A 14,617-nucleotide genomic window follows, 5' to 3' on the forward strand; every position below is an offset into this window, starting at 1 on the left:
CAACTTTTTAACCGACTTTTAAAAAAGGAGGTTTTCAGTATGGGCTCTATGTATATATGTAATACGTTATTCCCAAGGAAGATTTTACGTATAATACATATCTTAGTAATAAATCAACAGTAATAAATCAACAGTAATAAATCAATTATTTAAAAGAAATAAAGTAACTCCTTCGTCTGAAGAAAAATTAATTCTAAACTATGCTGCAACCAGAAATGCAGCAAAGAAGTGCGGGTTGCATAAGACAAGGGGTTAAAAACATTAATCAATGTCAATTCCTTCAACGTGTTTAAGAAAAAAACTTACCCTAAACTACGCTGCAACCAGAAATGCACCAAAGTAATGTGGGTTGCTTATGACAAGGGGTAAGAACCCTTTTCAGCCAGGTTTCTTATAATGACATGCCGGTCTTTCTCAACTTTTTTTTGACAAAATATAATCCATTTTTTCTATAATTGGTCGCCCATTGCGAGGAACATCTTGGACAGCGAAAATTCCAGAACGAATGCGAATGAGCCGTCTTTTGATTGGAGCTTTTGATAATATATCTTGCCCGTAAACAGTATAAATTTCTTCACGAGTTTGCGTAAGATTCGCATCTTTATCGAAATAAAATTGTAAAATGTAGCGATGTTTTGTGGGAAGTTCATTCACCTTCATGGTGCAATACTTTTCGCCTGATTGTAAGAATTCCGACATTTTTTTTTTGTATATCTACTAGCCTTATCTGCCAACTGTCAAATGACGTTATACTTGACCCACTGCGATCAATATAACCTGTGATTTGGAATACTAACGCTATCTCGTCACGCAAAAGACTAGTTTTTACACACTATGTAATATTTCGATGTGGTTTTCATTAAGGTAATGAGCTATTCTCAAGGAATAATAATAATAATAATAATAATAATAATAATAATAATAATAATAATAATAATAATAATAAAGCAGAAAATAATTTATTACTATATATATTGAAGTTGTGCCAAGTCACACATATTAATGCCTCATAAAATTATCATCGAAATACTGTTATATTTACCTTTCCTTGATCTATTGAATTAGTGGCCTCGTTGGGGACAGAACAGCCGGACAAATTAATAAATATGGTAAAAGTAAAGCAGTGGCGCTCTAGCCCGGGGTCGGGGGGCCTAGGCCCCCAGTTTTTCAATGATAAAAGTAATTGAAACTTATTTATATATTTTTTTTGAAAGTTTATAGTTAACTTATGATATACCTATCATAATCTGGCTTCTGGCTGCCCCCACCCAGTTTTTACTTTCTAGATCCGCCACTGAAGTAAAGAATTAGGCGATAGTAATTCCCTATAGAGAAGCCTAAATCCTACAGTTCACTCCTTATACAAGTAATGGATTATTATTATTATTATTATTATTATTATTATTATTATTATTATTATTATTATTATTATTATTATTATTATTATTATTATTATTATATCATTAAGTTAGACATTGTCAATTGAACCAACAATAGTCAAATTAGCAACTTTTTTTTTTTTTTTTACTAAACTAGTACCTAAATCAACAAAGTTAGCAATCCTGCCTTCTTAACTATTTTCTTTTTTCAAAATTAATAAAAAAAAAGTAAGAAAGAAACAAAACAAAACGCTTCATCTTCTGTGAGTACGAATTGTGTATTTACATGATGGGTAAAGTTGGCAGGATTAAAAACCGGTTTGGCCACCCAGAAGCTTCCACACGGCGGGCACACGCTCCGAAAGGTGAAAGAGAGAAGATCGGAAAATTAAAAGACGCAAAATAGGATACAGCAGCAGAAGTAGAGAGAAAACTACTCCCCCAAAAAAAGAAACAGAAAAAAAAATACAAACGGTAGTTGTTTCTCTGAAACGTCCAGCAGCAGCCTTCAACACATCAATTTCTCTTTATTGAGTTCTTGTCCTTTTACTTTTATTGTTGGTTAACTTCATTCTACCCCTCCCCTCCCCCCTCAACTGCTTATTTTGCTGTTGTGCTGATTCCAGCCATTGCATCTCTTCCTCATTTCCTGTATTGTTGTCTTAATTGTCTGGTTGGTAGAATTTTCCGAAAGATAGATAAACCCACATAATTAAAAAAAAAAAAAGAAAAATTCTTAAGTTTTATAGACCCCACGGACACCAGTGGCGGATCTGGCCCGGGGCCGCGGATGCATAGCCCCCTATTTTTTGAAACTATTATTTATATACTTTTGTAAGTTTATAGAAGTTTAATGTAAAATTTTTGAAACATTAAATATAGTTACAGTTGCACTTTTTCTGTCATGCAATGTGTAAAATAATACTTGTGGTCCACAATGTCAATATTCAATCTAAGCATAATATCCCTCGGGAAAGGGTTAAGTTGGAAACTCCTATAGGACCCATGGGAAATTGTGAACTCATTATATACCTATCATGGTCTGAGTTATGGCTGCCCCCCTCCCAGATTTTATCCTCTAGATTCACCACTAACGCAGACCTGCCCCCATTAGTGTTGTCAACGACTCGAGTGGCTGGCTCACGGCTCAGTCACCGCCGAACCGATGGCTCACCCCAACCGAGCCGAACCAAACCAGAGCTCGAGCTGAACCGGTGGCTCGTGGCTCACTAGTCCCCATGGATTTTGATTAGGTGATGCGGGGTTATTTTTGGCGTAGTTGCTCAGCCTTCGCTACGCCGAACAATTTGAGTATCCATCATGATCTGAAATATCACGGAAAATATGTAACGAGAAAAAATTAGGATGGTGCCTCTACAAAATTACTTGAAACTCATTCGTGGAAGTATGGTTTACGTGTACATCTTCGGCGTGGGAGACGTGGATCCGATTTCCGGCGGGAGGTCCTATGGTTTCGGTCCCATAAATGTCTCGGCAAAACACTTTTTCTTATTAAAAAAGCCGTTTTTATCTGTATAAACTTTCTTTAGATAAAGAAGACCGTCCCTTAGTACTTGATTCGTCGCAATGACGAAAATTATGGACTGTTGAACTCTTTCTTCCTGAAAGTTTAGATAGAGGGGTCCTCAAATTCAAACGGAAGCTCATAATCTACATACGAATACATGGATTCTTGTTTACGTGGGTATTTACAAATGTAAAAATTTCGTGTCATATTTATATGTGGGTGCATAAATTAAGAGCCTGACATACTAAAAGTAGTACAAAATTTACTATTTTTCTTTTGCATGTTTATAATGTTATTCTACAACAGAAAATATAAACCTGAAGAATTTTCAGTTTTGCCTTCCATAGAAGTTACAGTGTTGCCAGAATCACATTTTCCCGAAAATCTAAAATAAGGCAGACATTAGAGGAACGAACTCAACTGCATTTGATTACGTATCATATTGTTATGGTATCTTGTGAACTACTTTTTAAATAACATTGTTATTTTATTTTAATAACTGTTAAAAGCATTTTGTTTATTACAAACTAAATACAACTCTTATTTAAAACGTTATTCACAGGATTCCAAGATAACATGATACGTAATCAAATGCAGTTGAGTTCGTTCCTCTAGTCGCTGCCTTAACTTAGATTTTGGAAGAATTGTTATTCTGGTAACACTGAAAATTAAATTCTTCAGGTTCATATTTTCTGTTGTAGAATAACATTATCTATGATTGTGGTAAGTTGCATTTCATTACCTCCCTTCACTTATGAAAACAAGCAAAAGAAAAATGGTAAATTTTGTATTATTTTTTTTAGTAAGGCAGGCGCTTATTTCTGAAATTTCCAGAAATGGAGCATGAGAAAAGCTGGTCTGAGAAACCTTGCTGGCCACGATCATGGGCCATATTGACTTGTGTGGAAATATGTCACTGGCTATAATTTCTTTCATTGTAAGTATACAGCCCTACAGTGGCGTATTTAGGGGGGGGGCTTCCGGGCTTAAGCCTCCCCCCCCCCCGAAATCTTACTTACTATAGTAAAGTATATGAAATATCTTGCAGAATTTTCACATTTTCAGGCAAAGCCCCCCCCCCCCGAAACAAAATCGTAAATACGCCACTGGCCCTACATGTATAAACAATTTTTGAAGTAGGAGATCCAAGCGAACTGGAAAGAAGGCGTTCTCACAGCTCTTCTGGTCCACTGTCCGAGTCACTTCATAAACATTGCCACAAAACTAACTGCTGATTATATCCTACGACGACGACGACGACGACGACGACGACGACGAAGAAGAAGAAGAAGAAGAAGAAGAAAAATTCAAATAATAATCATAATAAAAAAACACACAAACACGAATGGTTGGTTGTCACTCGAAACGAAAGCACTCTGAAATGATCATAAGGAGAATCATTCATTGAGAAAAGTGTGTAGTTCAGTTAGCGGCCGTGTGGCGCCATTGTGGACTGGACTTTCTATCCTAGGAAAAGAAATCCTTTGCATCTTGCTTTCAACTGGTGTTCTCATCTTGGTTATCCCTTTTTTTACCAGCAACAGTCTGGACCAATATGTTTGGCGCCAAAGTGAACGTAAAATCAGTCATTTTTAGATGTAGCATAATGTAGTGTTCGTGTAAAAGCAAAGAAAAAGTTTTTTTTTTTCAAAAAAAAAAAAAAGATAAAAAAGTAGAAAGCGTGTAATGATGCCTGCTTGGTTGACCAATGAAGGTCTATTCTTTATAAAGTACAACTACAACAGTAGCCATCGAGGTCTCTTCAGTTTCATCACCCACAGCGATGCGTTTTACGCTGTGCTACTTCCAGCATAACACGTTGTTTGTTTACACTGAGTAACACGAAACTACAGTACAAGTACAAGAAGCGTTATGTACAGTCGTGAACAAAAATATATACCTATCTATTATATATGTACATATTCTTTTGACAGTAACAATAAATAAAATAGAACGATATCAGTGGCGGAACTAGAAGGTAAAAACCGGGGGGGGGGGGGGCAGACAGAACCCAGATTACGATAGGTATATCATGAGATTACTATAAACTTCAAAAAAATATACAAAAATTACCTCAAATTATTTTTGCCACCTCAAAAACTGGGGGCCTAGGCCCCCGGCCCCGTACTAGATTTACTATTGAGTTTAGTTCCAAGTGAAGTGAAAGCCAAAGTAGAGCACTAGGACGTAATATATCACACCAAAAGTCAGTAATATTTCAGAAATTCTTCTGGCAGTGTTTCAGCTGATATTTCACTTCCAGTAACGAGAAAAAAAGAAGAAGAAATCTTCGAAAAAAAAAAGCTGTAGCTTGTAAGATAATGAGAAAAAGTAAACAAATAAGCTGTAACTCTTTGCTGGCGAAGTATATTCTGGACGACGAAACTCACAGAAAGACGTAAACAAAATATCAAATTCACAATTTTTGACAGGCGTGGTGTGGCTTGGTACGATTATTAGTGTATACTTATACAGTACATATACCAGATGAGCTGATTAAGCACAACATATATTCTTTGTACGTCGTCATAATTATTATTATTATTTTTCAAGAAACCAAAAGTTTCGCAAACACATGGGTAATTTTTCAATCTTTGTGGAGCGACAAATTCGATGGTTTGTCCCATATGGACATGTGCCATCAGGAAGACGGCGCAAAGCAGACTAAACAGAAAATTTCGCAGAAAAAGAAGCAGGTTTGAAGGCAGCAAAGAAGAAATGATCCAAAAAGCTTGAGTCACCAGACGCAGCGTGAGGAGGTTTTTGTATCTGGGTGTAAACATGTGATATTAATTGCAGTGCGTTACTTAATTCGCCGTGGACTGACACTTCAAAGAACCGTGATTGCGCTGACGACAATTTGTCCTCTTCAACCGTTCAAAGCATATCAGCTACGCTGTTTAACCCTCCCCCTTCATTCTTCGTGTTCCGCTTCATTTGACTATTTCACACCTCTCAGTTTCGGTAATAATGTAGCGTGGTCTTAGAGGAACAAACGATGACTTGACGGTCACCTCTGCACGAATCCAAAAGCCTCGGTTCTATTCTTAGGGGGTTCTTTCTCTCTTTCTCGAGGTGCCTTCAGGTATAATTAAAACTAAAGAAAGTTTGTCATGCAACAGATATTCCCTGTTTCCTGTTGCTATCTCTTGATGGAAACTTGGAAGAAAAGATGTGTCTGGTTTTAGAAGCATTGTATAATTACTAGGGGCGTCATTTCAGACTTCGCTTGAGGGGGGGGGGGGGCAAGAGCACCACCAACGTAAGACTCATGTTTTGTACTAGTATATTAGTAAACAATCAATTATTCCTCAAACTCTTAGAGGGGCAATTGTCCCCTCCTGCCCTCCTAAATGACGCCTCTGCATTATACGGATATAAATATTCAAGTTTATTTGGCACCTATAGTTTTTTCTAATATCTGCAGGCGTAAACTAATGTTTAGTGTTTTGCTTTGGAATCGAATACTTAAGGGTTCCAACTCTAATGGGCATTTTGATTACATTTTTTCTGGGTTTTCCGTCCGTTCCACTAAGCGAATGTAGAGATTGTATATTTAAATTTAAACTTATTATTATTATTATTATTATTATTATTATTATTATTATTATTATTATTATTATTATTATTGAGTTACATTAAGGTGGCCCACTGGTGCAGCCCTCACGTCTTGTGCTTACGGATCCCTGGTTCGGTACCAGCTCGTGTCAAGGCCTTTGTTGCGGACAAACGCCATGTTCGTGGATTTTCACGGAGCTCTCAGTTTCATCATTTCGTTTATTACCATTAGAGCTAGAAATTTTAATGCTATTCAAATGCCCAAATTAGGTTGTCTTGCACAGAAAATATTGTTTTGTTTTGGTTGCACCTTTTCTCAATGTCATCATGTTTATGTGCTTTTTAAAACTTTTTTATTTGTTTTACTCCTTTGTCGCATTTTGTTTTTATAATAATTAAAAAAGGAAACACCAAACGCGTGCGACATCTAATTACTTTCGTTTCAACATAGTCTCATTGAAAAGAAGAATCTTAATGTATGTTTTAACAATTTTCTAGGCTTAGTGACTTTACAGGGTTCCTACTGATCAGGGAAAACTCAGGGAAAATGGTGCAAGTCAGGGAAACTCAGGGAAAAAGACTGGAAATCACGGAAAGTCAGGGAAATTTTTAATAAAATCTATTTTTTCTAACATTAATTGTACACCAATTTCAGTTTAGCCAACTATTATTATAATACCTATTTGATATTTTATTGCTGTTTACATGTCAGCGTCATCCGGCAACTGTCATAAAAGTCAGGGAAATTCCTGCCAAAGATTAGGGAAAGTCAGGGAGAAGTCAGGGAAATAGATTTCTCCAGACCCTGCTTTAACAACCTTGTGTTTTGGGACTTGTTTAAGCAAATTGCTTAATACATGAATGAATTTTGATTTCTTATACATGATGTAAGTTTCAAAGCTGCTTGTATTAATTTAAAATTTGTACCTTCTTTCCCCCCAAAACGGACTTTTTAAAACCAAAAATGTTCACTTTTTCTTGCACTTTTAAAATCAGAATCTTACACCTAAAATTCGTCGCTCTAACTATCATAATCAAATTCTTTCTCAGCTCGTGAGCATAATCATAAGACGTTGAACTCATAAAAGGCCCCGCCATGACATGAACTTCCAGATATGGTAGTCATGTTACTGACCATAGCACTGAGAGAGAATTTCTATATTTTCAGCCACTGGTCCGCAAGATTATTTTAGCGATATCGTGATTTTATGATCAAACTGCAAACAATACGTTCTTCCAATATGTGCAAGTCGATGTTCGAGATAATTGAATTATTATCTTGTTCTGTTTTCCCCCACATAAAATTTCCCCTCCTATTAAGTATCAAAATATTGAAAGCCGCTGCAATATTCTTCAAATGACCTGTGATTCTGGAATGAGAGACACATAAAACCTTAAAGACAATCCATTTTACGTAAATTGTGGAGTTCGTAGAGATATGGGACTGCTATTATTATTATTATTATTATTATTATTATTATTATTATTATTATTATTATTATTATTATTATTATTATTATTATTATTATTATTATTATTATTATTGAATCTCTGAACATTGTTGTATGCTTCATCTTGTTGATTCAAATACTTACTCCGGCGGCCACCAGATGGCAGTAACATGTGGTGTCAACATCACGACAACGTGCTGCCATCTTACAACAAATTTATAAACTCTTGCCTAACATTGGTTTTTCTTCTAGATAGATCACACGTAGGGTGGCTTTTATTTGAATTTGAGTAAAAAATATTTAAGGGTACAATTTTTAAATTTTATTTGAATTTGAGTAATAAATATATTTATTTATTTTTATTAAAATATAAAGTTTTAATTATTAAAATCGGAGCAGTTTTGAACAAACTATTTTTATTAGTAGTTTTCACATGCTTTTCGCTATCTGTTTTTTTTTTTTTTTTTTCCAAGAAATTTATCTTAATACAATATTGTAAAATTTCATAGTAATGTTTAAAGTGACAAATCTTTTGCTGTCAATTTTACAGTATTAATATTCAAGCAGCATATTTAGTTGCTACAAGCGTACTATAGAACTGAAGAAATGACTGTTTAGAGTACTTGTACGAAACACGCAAAGAGTGTAATAATTACCTGTTTTTTTTTCTGTTTTTGTTTCTTGGTTCTTTATTGTCACTTTCAGATTTTTTCCTCTCATTTCAAAGCAACCATTTTATTGGTCTAACTGTTAACGTATTAATACATTTTATTTTTCAGATTATGCCGCTCTGCTAACGAGAAGGACGTCTTTGGAAGAATCCGAGTCTTCTGAGGATTCCGCTGTGGCAACAGGTCGCTTTACCTTCCACAAGAAAAACCTTTACTTCTCATTCTACTATTCGCTTTCGATGCCGCGACCGAAGAAAATACAGTTCACGGATGTAGATAAAAGCATTCTGTGGGAACAAAAAATATCAGAAAACAGGTACTTTTTTCTTTTCTTTTCTTTCTTTCTTTATATATAAAATCATGCTTTGTTACAATATTCAATACTTGTGGTAAGATTACTATACTTTAAAATCCCAAAATGCGCACACATTTCCATCTAGATAACTTGTTACATAAACATAAATTTTCGACACAAAAATTATGTTTTATCATGTACACTCATGTCCAAAATGATTGTCACATATCTATAACCGTCTTCGTGTAAGAATATAATTTGAAAATGATTTTTCAGGATACTTTTAATACTGATACTATGTGCATAATCGGGAAATGCATATTTGTGGTAACTTTCATAGGAAAAGAATTATAAATACGAAAATTAGAATGAGTACAACAAAATATTGCTAAATAGACAATAAAGTTTTGTTTTCGTTTTATTGTTCTTATTTACTGCTCTTTTGACATGAAATTTGCCACATCCATGTCTTTGCCGATTATACACATACTAACAATATAAGAAATACCGGACGAATTTGTTATCAAATTATATTCCTACAACAACATATTTATAGACATGCGACAATAATTTTGGACATGAGTGTACTTTAAAGTTTGATTTTAAAACATTATGGAAAATATATTCAAATCTTTGAAAAATATAATTAAACGAGAGCATGGGCGCCTGAATGGGGGCAGGGGGGGGGCTAGCTCACGAAACTCTATACGTAATTTAGCAAACCACGTATATTAAACATTAGAAATGCCAAACGTAATATAGCAACCATGGAGATGCCCCCCAGAAAAAATTCTCGGGCGCCCCTGAACGAGAATACTTAAACAGCATAATGTTGACTTTGTCTATTCATATTCTAAAGTACATGGTTTGTGACAATTCCTTCTTTCAACAAAAGTAGTCACACACGTATGACTTGCACCTAACATTGACTTGACAACACATTTGGATTTTACTCCCGTCTTAGATCTCAAAATCTCAAACACTGTTTTAGATATACATAATTCATAGTGTAAAAACTATAAATTGATAAACCGACTGTACAATCACAAATAAAAAAACGCATCTATAAACAATTAAAGATAAGTAAGTCATTACATAATATACTCTAATAATAATGGTTTAAATGTTGTTACATCACACCCTGTTTCGTGGACTTCTTGTATCGCGGAATGATTCTGATAACCTGTAGATGAAATTTAAAAAAAAGGACATAAATGTTTTTACTAGTGATGGACACAAAAAACGGTTTTTCACCGAAACGATTATCGATTTTCTCCAAAACCGGTTCGGTTTTTCACCTGATCCGGTTTCGTTTTTTTCAAAACAGGTTCCGTTTTTTCCCCAAAAATTTGTTTTATTTCTGACCATAATAGTGTTTCGTTGTTCTCCGGAAACCGATTCCGTTTCCACAGAAATAGTTTTGTGTGTTTTCCAAAAGTTTTAACCGAAACTAGTTTCGGTGAAAACCCGATCCGGTTTTTTGGAGAAAAACGAAACTGGTTTCGGTGAAAAATCGAACCGGGTTTGGAGAAAACCAAAATGTCGGTTTTTCGGATTTCAGTTCTGTTAGAAATCGGTTTTCGATTTTTATAAAAAAAACGGTTTTACCCATCCCTAGTTTTTACACATCTTGTTTATAAAGGGGAGTGAGTATAAACCTCGAAACATTCCTCCTTGCATTACTTCACTATCATAAAATATTCAGTTGAAAGTGAGTGTTCTGTATTTTCTATTGGTAGCAACATTATTATTATTATTATTATTATTATTATTATTATTATTATTATTATTATTATTATTATTATTATTATTATTATTATTATTATCGCTGGTATAATCGCATCGAAAAAAGCATTTCCTTTTCCATTGCATTTCCTTGTAAGCAAATTCATCTAATTCACAGAAAATTTTATGCCATGTGTACCGTGCTTTTGTAAATTAATAGAACAAGATCGTTTATCTGAAAGAATCCACTTTTGAAGGTCACTGTACAGAAAACAAAATAATTCAATGTCCCCATCATAATTACTGATTATTTATTTATTTATTTATTGAAAGGCATACCGAGTTTAAAATTTTAAGTTTTTGAATACTCTAAACATAGGGTGACAGTTAATACCATGATTATTTACTTTTCAGATACCAGAATAGTACTGGAAAGATTTGCGGCGTGTGGCCAAGAGTCCCTCGAGTGTACCGGAAACTTCTGAGGGAAGAACGGCTGTATGTATTTCTCTTGAGTGAAGATAAAGAAGAATCCAAATTGGGAGGTCAGGTTGCGAAGTACAAATCTTTGTCGTCGGAGAGGTTTAGCGCCCTGCTTGAAGCATCCCCGGAAAACACCCTCATGAGGGGAGTTGGAGGAACTGCAATATTATCGGTTTCTTTTACTGCTCCTAGTGTTCACATTACGCTTATTTACAACGGCGTCTTCTCACCAGAGGATCTGATAGATGTGCCATTGGTCGTGCGACTGCAGTCCAATACGAATTTGGTCTTTGAGGAAATTGTTAAAGTCTCAAAGCCAAGACATGTAAGTTAAACACTGGCATATCATACAATAGTTATTTTAAATTAAATTCGTTTCCAACATATTTTTAACTTCGACATTTCTTTTTTTTTAAATTTTAAAATGCTACGGAATGTCCGTAAAGTTACTGTGCACTATGAATGTATTTTTCTTTGGAAATATGATCTGTTAGCCAAATTGCACTAGGCTATAGTAAGGAAGATATGCGTTACACTAATGTGCAGAATGTATACAGACATATTAGTTTTTGCGAAGAGATTCCTTTTTAATATTTTGTATGCAAACCATTTCTCAATTGTGTTATTTTTTGTGCACAGAAATTTTCCAGGCACTCTGTATAGTAGATTGCTTTCTAGTAATTTTATGGGATGCCAATATATTTGAAACTACTTTACAATTTGCTGAGTCTGACATAAGAAATATTTATTTCATTTTTGTGTCTTGAACGGTACTCCGAGTAACACAATTTAGATTTTTTTTCTTGAGGTCCATTAGGGACAGATGAAGCAAAGTGGTGCCCATTCTACTTATCTTAGTTATCTAGGAAACATGCCATCCAACCAATGGCGTCTGAAAATAATATTGTCAATGGGTTATGAGTTCATATCCATTTCTGTAGATGCAGGTCGATATAATCCCAAAGGTTTCTATTTTTATTTATTTGTTTATTTTTGCTACCGAATGCCTGTAGAGGTAAAAAAAAAAAAAAAACTCTGTATATTATTCCTGTATACTTTATCTATATCAATTTTATTATTTTTCAGGAGATAAATGTAGTTGAGGTGCGATCAGCTGTAAATTTAGCTGACCTTCGACAGATGACACAAGGCCGTCTTCATTTGTCCATTTCGTCCAAAAATCATCCTGAATACCGACTAGAAGGACCCGTTCTCACGAGGGTAGCGTGTGAGTTCTTCGAAACAACATTGTCCTCTGCAGATTCCGATGAAGAAGCGCGACCGAACACCAAGGCGTCTGGACTAGCGTGGTTGTATTTGGAACGAGACGGCAGTTTGTCTTACAATGTTAGGGTAGACGACCTAGATGGAGCTCCAACGTCTCTTAGCATTGTAACTGGCAGAGCTCGTAGACGACAAGAATTGAATGATCTTCTTCCGTCTTATCATGATGGTTGGGCCAACGGATCTATCACCACTCTGACCCCGAGGGAATTGGATCAACTTTATAACGGAGAGCTGGCCATCAATGTTGGAACTGAAGAACACAGCAGTCTTATTCGAGGAAAACTCTCGACGCATCTTGTAGGAGACTCAAGACTCACAGATTATCCAGTGCTTCTGAAGAGAGTAGATGCCACAGAACCTGCAACACTATCTGGTTCGGCGTGGGTTTCTGTGGATGAAGAATGCAGTCTTCAGTATGAGGTTGGTATAAGGTGTTAATCTAATGAAAATATTAATTTTAGACATTATTAAACTTAATTATTGAGTTTCTAAAGCTGTTACTGGCACACTATCAACTGAAAGGTAAAGAAAGATAGAATAAAAGATTAACACCAGCAGGTTAATTATCGTGTCTTCAGCTGTTACCGTTGACGGGAAACAAAGAGTTTAAGGTTAATGCGCCTCGCAGTTCGTTAGTGGCCACCACTTTATACCCACCAGAAATCTAAGAGCTTCATTTTCATACCCCCTCTCCACACCATTGTCATCCTATCTGCTTGTGCTAAGCAAACTAATTTCCGACAACAAATCTCCTCTATTTACTACAATTGCCGCATTACGGATGTGAGGATTTAGTGGACACTATAAAAATATTTCTAGTGGAAGTGATACGGAAATTTTAATCACGATTTACACCCGAGTGAGTAGATATTTAGTTACGTCTTGGATCATAAAACAAACAATCAATTTATTGTTTATTGTTAACATCTGATATACAATATTTATTCATTTTTCCGCGTTGGGAACTGAGGGTTAAATAATACTTGTATTTAGTTAGTTATGAACAAAATAGTTTTAACACATAGTTATTAAAATTAAATAATAATGTTATTTAAAAAGTAGTTCACAGGATACCGAAACATGATACGTAATCAAATGCCGTTGAATTCGTTTCTCTAGTCGCTGCCTTTGGGGAAATCATATTCTGGCAACACTGTAATTTCTATGGATAGCAACACTGACAATTCTTGAGGTTCATATTTTCTGTTGTAGAATAGCATTATCTATGATTGTGCTAAGTTCCACTTCATTATCTCCTTTCACTTATGAAAAACATGAAAAAGAAAAATGGTAAATGTTGTATTATTCTTTAGTATGTCAGGCTCTTAAATCTGATTACTTAAATATGGTTTGTTTTTTAAAAGTTATATGTCACTTTAAATCACAATAATATTCTCTCAAACTTCTCTGGCCTACTTTGAATACATGGAATTGAAATTGACTAAAGCTCAATGTATTTTTTTCTGACTTACATTAATGTTATCTTCTTTTTCAGGTATTTTTGTCCGGGTTAACTGATCACTCTCGTAAGATGAACCTTTATCTCGAGGACCTTCCAGCGATGCCCGCCGGCGCACCTGTATCCGAGCGGTTCCTAACAGATTTTCAAGGAAACCATATAGAAGGATACACTGTTGATAATTTAGACGACATGGAACGAGCTAGACTGGTTTCCAAAATAGCCCACCTGAAGGTTGTTGACGCAGACAAAGGGAATACCGTTTTGTATGCCAGATTGAAAGATGTAAGTCAATGAATATTTTTTTCTATTTTAGAATAAATAGTGTCTGGAGAGGTTCTTGTCTAAAACTTTACAGCGATAATTAGATATTTTCCACCCTAATACATGGTAATAATAGTACTTAAAGCAAAAAATAAACTGAAATGGAAGTAATATTGTAATAATGAGGCGAAGAGATTAGTTCTGTTTGGCGTTTACTAAATCAACACGAATGTATGTACAAAACGAGCGGAAACAATTCCCATTGTGTTCTACAATATAGAGCTAGTAATTAATTATATTTACAGTAACCATTAAACGTAATGATATAAATCAACTGTGTTAAAAAAAAAAAAAAAAAAAGATAATGTTTTGCAGGAATCCAGGTACTTTTTCTTAAAAAATATTACAATTTCGGTAGTTTCTGTTCACATTAGGTTAGTTCAGGTTAGGTTTGGTTAGGTTACTTTAGGCTTGGTTACGTTATGTTAGATTATGGGTAGTTTATGTTACATTATGT

At 34.9% G+C, this 14,617-nt stretch overlaps 1 protein-coding gene across 1 annotated transcript in view; it reads left to right on the forward strand.

The window, feature by feature from the left end:
* Nucleotides 1–14,617, forward strand: part of sog (chordin short gastrulation) — a 154,013-nt gene that overhangs the window by 124,603 nt on the left and 14,793 nt on the right. Inside the window, exons 5-8 of the mRNA XM_081741264.1 lie at nt 8,696–8,903; nt 11,022–11,415; nt 12,177–12,797; nt 13,873–14,121. Of these exons, the coding sequence (XP_081597390.1) occupies nt 8,696–8,903; nt 11,022–11,415; nt 12,177–12,797; nt 13,873–14,121 (1,472 nt within the window). The remainder of the gene's footprint in view (nt 1–8,695; nt 8,904–11,021; nt 11,416–12,176; nt 12,798–13,872; nt 14,122–14,617) is intronic.

The sequence above is a fragment of the Thermobia domestica genome, chromosome 15 (assembly GCF_964235325.1).
Source record: "Thermobia domestica chromosome 15, izTheDome1.hap1.1, whole genome shotgun sequence".
Taxonomy (NCBI): Eukaryota; Metazoa; Arthropoda; class Insecta; order Zygentoma; family Lepismatidae; genus Thermobia; species Thermobia domestica.